At 36.2% G+C, this 5870-nt stretch overlaps 1 protein-coding gene across 10 annotated transcripts in view; it reads left to right on the plus strand.

Moving 5' to 3' along the window:
- Positions 1–5870, plus strand: part of MYO6 (myosin VI) — a 145651-nt gene that overhangs the window by 119699 nt on the left and 20082 nt on the right. For all 10 annotated transcript variants that reach the window (XM_015569438.1, XM_015569440.1, XM_015569439.1 and 7 more), the window contains 4 exons: positions 1170–1260; positions 2048–2198; positions 3716–3924; positions 5118–5196. In XM_015569438.1, coding sequence (XP_015424924.1) covers positions 1170–1260; positions 2048–2198; positions 3716–3924; positions 5118–5196 — 530 coding nt within the window. The remainder of the gene's footprint in view (positions 1–1169; positions 1261–2047; positions 2199–3715; positions 3925–5117; positions 5197–5870) is intronic.

The following is a 5870-nucleotide window of genomic DNA, read 5'->3' on the forward strand; positions in this document are numbered from 1 at the left end:
CTTTCCCCCTCATTTTCCAAGTAAAATATAAACAAAGTTGTCATGATAGTTCATTGCTTTCAGCTTAATACATTGCATGTTGATGGACAACACATTACATTAAAATTGGCTATACTGTACCATTTGTTCATGGACTGTATGTGCAGTGGTGAAGTCAGCAATTAGTCAGGATCTTTGCAGGGTGATAGAGAAGCTGAACAATGTTTCAAGGTCAGAGCAGTCTAGGACATTCTGGGTCACTGAAGTTAAACCCTATCTAATAAAGATGAAATATGCAAATTCACCATCACACTGTCACAAAGATGGCGGTGCCCAGTCCCCTCAACCCCACTGGAGTCCCACAGTCCTTTCAACCCAGCCGGGTGGGGTAGAGGGGGAGCGGGCAGCAGGTGCACGGTGCGGCCGGACCCGCCCTCACCCCCCCAGCTTCCCAGGACAGGCCCGAGGCACAGGCAAGCCTTGAATGGTGGCTGCCCAGCCACCCAGGGTGGGCCTGAGGTGCAAGCAAGCCTCCGATGGCGGCTCTCCAGCTGCCCAGAGCCGCCCGAGGCTGAGGTAACCAGGGCCAGCCGAGACTTACACTGCCGGCAGTGGCAACAGCAGAGGTATGATGGGGGCGTTGCCTTCCCCTAATCACCGGGTTGCCTCCCGCCCCTGAGGGCTCCCGGACTGTGAGCAGGCCGGGCTGAGCCTGTCTCTGCCGCCCGCCCCCCCCTGCTCCAGTGCATGAATTTTCACGCACTGGGCCTCTAGTATTAAATAAGTACCTTTACTGTAGGATTGTCAGAAACTTCACTCAATATGTTCATTGTGAATCTCCAAAAGTAGCATTTAGTTTTCCTAAATTCATATGACAGATGAATCCTTTTTTTTAAAGACATACCTATTAATGTTTCATAGACCAACATTACCTAGGACAGTTTGGGAGACAGTGGTGTAGCATAACAAGGAAATAATACATTTAAAATGTAAATCTAGTAGTATACATGGTGTGCTTTTATTTTAAGAAGTATACAGAATTAAATGTTAAACTTCCTGATTTTGATGTCTGATATAATATGAGAGTTCATGTTTCTTGAGAACTGCTTTGTGAAAGAGTGGTTTTTAAAACTGTTATAGGTCTGAATTAAACGGAATAATTTTCTATCATATTTTTCTCTTGCACATAGTGAAAAACAAAATAAAATATCGAGCTGAAGCCTGCATTAAAATGCAAAAAACTATTCGAATGTGGCTTTGCAAAAGGAGACACAAACCTCGGTAAGATGAATGGTGCCTAAAGAATCCCTCAAAACCTAATTACTCAAATATGAAATGAAGTCATAATGAAGAGCAGTTGGGATACTCAGAGTTTTCTCTTTTCTCATGTTCTTTGTAAAAAGATATTTTGCTCTGTTATTTGTATGATTTATTTGAAATTAGTTATTTAATTATTTCATTGCTAGCCTCATGCTACAAAAGGATTTGAAGGAGCTTACAGAAATTTAGACACAAAATAAATGGAATGAAAGAAGCTCTTTTATTCTGATTATTTTAGTGACTCTAGTTTCTTGACAAATGTCACATTGATATTGTTTTTAAAAACCTTATTGATATAAAAAAAAGTTATTAATGTTTTGACCATAATATCTGGATTATCTATAGCAATTGTCCTGCTATAAATTTAGTCTTTATTTCTTATTTGCTCCTTTTATTATTAACTGATACTCTTTAAACTTGGAGGTCTGAGTACCTGTTGATCTTTAATGCCTTTTAAGGAGACTAGGTGACTCTTTCAAAGCCTTCTATAATTTGAATTCTCAAAACTTTCACTGTAAATATAGAAGGCTTCAATCCTGTGGACAGGCATCAATGTCATTCACACCCATATTTGATTATTATTATTTTTTACCTTCAACAAGTTATCTTAAAAAAAAAAGAGTATACTGAGTAATATGAAAACAGGAATAAAATATCCTGCTTAATATGTTTTGCATTTTATTAAAATGAAAAATCAACGTATAGCATTACATAGTGAAATTGCACTGACGAAGCATTATCTTCACAGCATTGACGGCCTGGTTAAGGTCGGCACACTGAAAAAACGGCTTGATAAATTCAATGAAGTAGTAAGTGCACTGAAAGATGGGAAGCCCGAGGTGAATAAACAGGTCAAGGATCTTGAAATTTCTATTGATGCGTTAATGGCCAAAATTAAGGTATGTAATTTTAATCTAAATGGCTTTGACTTTTCAAAATAATTTAGTATCTTTTGTTATTTGTGTTAAAATTATATAGGAAATTGCCTTATTGTGTTACAAATGTTGAGTCCCAGTGATGACAAGTGATGCTCATTATAATGCTCCCCTAATGGTTTGAAAATATTCATAGCAGAACTTTAAAGTGAGCAAAGCTAAGCACTTTCATCTGTTGCAGGGAAAGATTTTCCCCCCCCAAAATAGTAACTAAACTACTCTTTGTAAAATGCTAAAATGCTATTGTATTTACTTTAAATAGTAACTAACTACTCTTTTGGTAAGCTTTTGCATAATCATTACTGAGAGCGGATTAATGCAAATTATTTTGTTTCATGTTTTTCTACTTTCAGAAACTAATTTTTAAATGATAAAAGTAATGTAATATTAACAATTTGGAGAAAAGCACCAAAAAAAAAAAACCTTACCAAAGTAACACATTTAACTATTTTACTGTTGTATATTTCCCTTCCTGTCTTATTTTATATGCACATATTTTTGCATAGTTTTTATCCTAATGTACATTTAGTTTTCTGTCCCGATCATTATGCCATATGCCTCGTTCCTATAATTATATTATCTTCATATAGGCTGTATCATAAATTACTTAACTGTTATGAAAATAGCAATTTCCCTCCAAATTTGTCAGAATAAATGGGGCCTTTTTTTTGTATTGATTTCCATTTATTTGATTATCAGTGGGATTGATATGCTTGTAATTACATTCCATCTGTCTCTTCATATCTTTTTTCTGTTATTTTTTAGGGTCTTAATGTTTTTCACATTTAGTTAAATGAGTCAGTGCAACTATGTGGATATAATACCTTAAAGCAAGCCTTTTATTCTATTTCCTGCAGATATTTTATGTAGACAGTGATCAATCTTAGAGACAGAATGGAGAAAGTGGAGCAAAAGAAGAATAAAAATGCTTTGGATAAGCTTAGCTGATTTTACAAATCTGTTAAGAGCCATCCCTGTATATATGGTATTAATCAATTAAAATCAATCAAGCCACATTTTCTGAAGGCTGTCTTAGAAAAGTCATCCAACAATTTGGGATGTATTTAATAATTTCTTAAATATGCCTTAGGTACTATTTGAACATTGTTATTAAAAAGTAGTAAACTCTGACAAAATTAATAATTTCTTAAAAATAATTGTTACCTACAGTATGTTACTTTGTCCACAGTACCTCTTTAGATATTTGATTACTTGATTAATAGGAAATAGATGTTGAGATTTGTGGGCAAAGGTAACTTTTAAGTGTACAAATAGTATAATAAAGATAATGGCCTTATTGCTTACCAACTTTTCTAGTCTTTGCTGTATATGTACATATTTTTTTATTATAAGGGCACATAACATTGAAGTTACCATCTTAACGATTTTAAAATGTACAATTCAGTAGTGTTCAGTATATTCACATTGTTGTGCAGCAGAAGAGGTAACTTTTTAAGTACTTGTTTATTATTGTTTTAAAGTCCACTATGATGACAAGGGAACAGATACAGAAAGAATACGATGCACTGGTTAAAAGCTCAGAGGAGCTCCTCAGTGCTTTACAGAAAAAGAAACAGCAGGAAGAGGAAGCTGAAAGGCTGAGGCGTATTCAAGAAGAAATGGAAAAAGAAAGAAAAAGACGTGAAGAAGATGAACAACGTCGAAGAAAGGAAGAGGAGGAAAGGCGGATGTAAGGCATTCATATTGTCATTTTGAATTAGAAGCTAATAGAACAGTGAGTTCTTGGTGGTGTTGGTTGATATCTCTTCTTATTTTTAAAAATAGTTCTTTATTTGAAAACTAGAGGTCCAGTGCACGAAATTCATGCATGGGTAGGGTCCCTAGGCCTGGCCTGAGATCAGGGCCAATCAGGTTCCCCACCTCCCCTCCTCCTCCTTCCCTCGCCGCCCACCTGTCAGCCGTCATCTCATGCCTCCCCCCTCCCCCAACTCCTCCTTCCGTCTTTCCCTCAGCGCCCCACCGCTGCCGCTGGTCGCCCACCATGTTCTGCGCTGTCCCTTGGTGGTCAGCTCATGTCATAGCGAGTGATCGAACTCCCAATTTCCCAAACTCCCAAGGGGACACTTTGCATATTAGCCTTTTATATATATAGATACTTTAGTCATATGCTGCTTACTGATGGAGATATGTCTGAGAAATGTGTCATTAGGTGATTTCATCCTTGTGTGAGCATCATAGAGTGAACTTACACAGACCTAGATGGTATATAGCCTACTACACACGTAGGCTGTATGAATGGCATAACACCATTGTATATTCAGTTCATTGTTGATCAAAATGTTGTTATGCTGCTCCTGACTGGAATTTTAGAATAAGTCTGAAAATGGGGAAAAATCTATTTTATAATAATAACATAACATAAAATGATTTTAACAATAATATGAATTGTGGTTAGATTCTTACACCGAGGATCTCTTAACTTCCTGTTAAAGCAGTGACTTGTGTATTATTTAATAAGCTAGAAAAAAGGCTCTTCTACTTTTCTGCAGTTTTAAAACTGGTAATGTTTTGAAAGATTTGCATATTTGGGTAGACAGAGGAACATGAGTTATTTAATTGGAGAAGGAGTAGAGGGAAGCACATGTAATCAGGACCTTGCAACTAGGCTTTGTAACCAAGTTACTCTAGAGATGTTAAAGGTTATGCACTATAATATATTAGTTTTGTTTCAGATGATTAATTGTCAGTAGAACTAGATTTAAAAAATGATAATGTATATGGCCAGGCGGTTAATGTGAGCACCCATTTTGTAACCTTTGTGAATAGTTTAAATTGCCTTCTGAAGGATTCCTGATTTTTCTATAACGTTTTTGAAGAGTTTTCTTTTCTTTCTTTTTTTCTTTCTTTTTTTTTTTGGTTAAGGAAACTTGAGATGGAAGCAAAGAGAAAACAAGAAGAAGAAGAGAGGAAGAAAAGGGAAGATGATGAAAAACGTATTCAGGTATGTACTGATTAGACAGTTGAACTGAATTTCTATCAAAATAGAGTCTACAAAATTATAAAACAAAAGAAGTGAAAGCAAGATCTTGATTTGTTAGATAGGCTGTCATTGGTTTATCTCAGAGATGAAAAGCAGTTTCTGAAATGGTTATGGGCAGGGACTTTGGAGTCAGGAACATGAGTTAAGATCCAGCCTCTGTCACTGACAGAAATGAGGACATTGTACAAGTCACCATGAGTGACTGGGCCACAGTTTCTCTCTGTGGAATGTGGGTAAATAATAGTTGTGAGCATCAAATGAGTTAACACATGTTAAAGCATTTCAAACAGTGTTCAGTTCAATAAATATTAGTTTGTTATTATTATTATGCCTAGGGGAATACCAGATGAACATTTATTTAAAATATAATGTCAGAATGTACTTTCCTCCAGTTAAACAAATTATAAAATATTATTTTATAACATTGTAGACACTAATCTACAATAATAAAAGAGAAAAATGGTAATTGGCGTACGACGCTACCTTCTTCATTGGCTAATCAGGGCTATATGCAAATTAACTGCCAACTCAGATGGCAGTTAACTGACAACAAAGATGGCGGTTAATTTGCATATGTAGGCACAATGCAGGGAGGCGAAAGGGAAAGCAGGAAGAAGCCCCCTGCCACTGACAGT

The sequence above is a fragment of the Myotis davidii genome, unplaced genomic scaffold, assembly GCF_000327345.1.
Source record: "Myotis davidii unplaced genomic scaffold, ASM32734v1 scaffold104, whole genome shotgun sequence".
NCBI lineage: Eukaryota > Metazoa > Chordata > Mammalia > Chiroptera > Vespertilionidae > Myotis > Myotis davidii.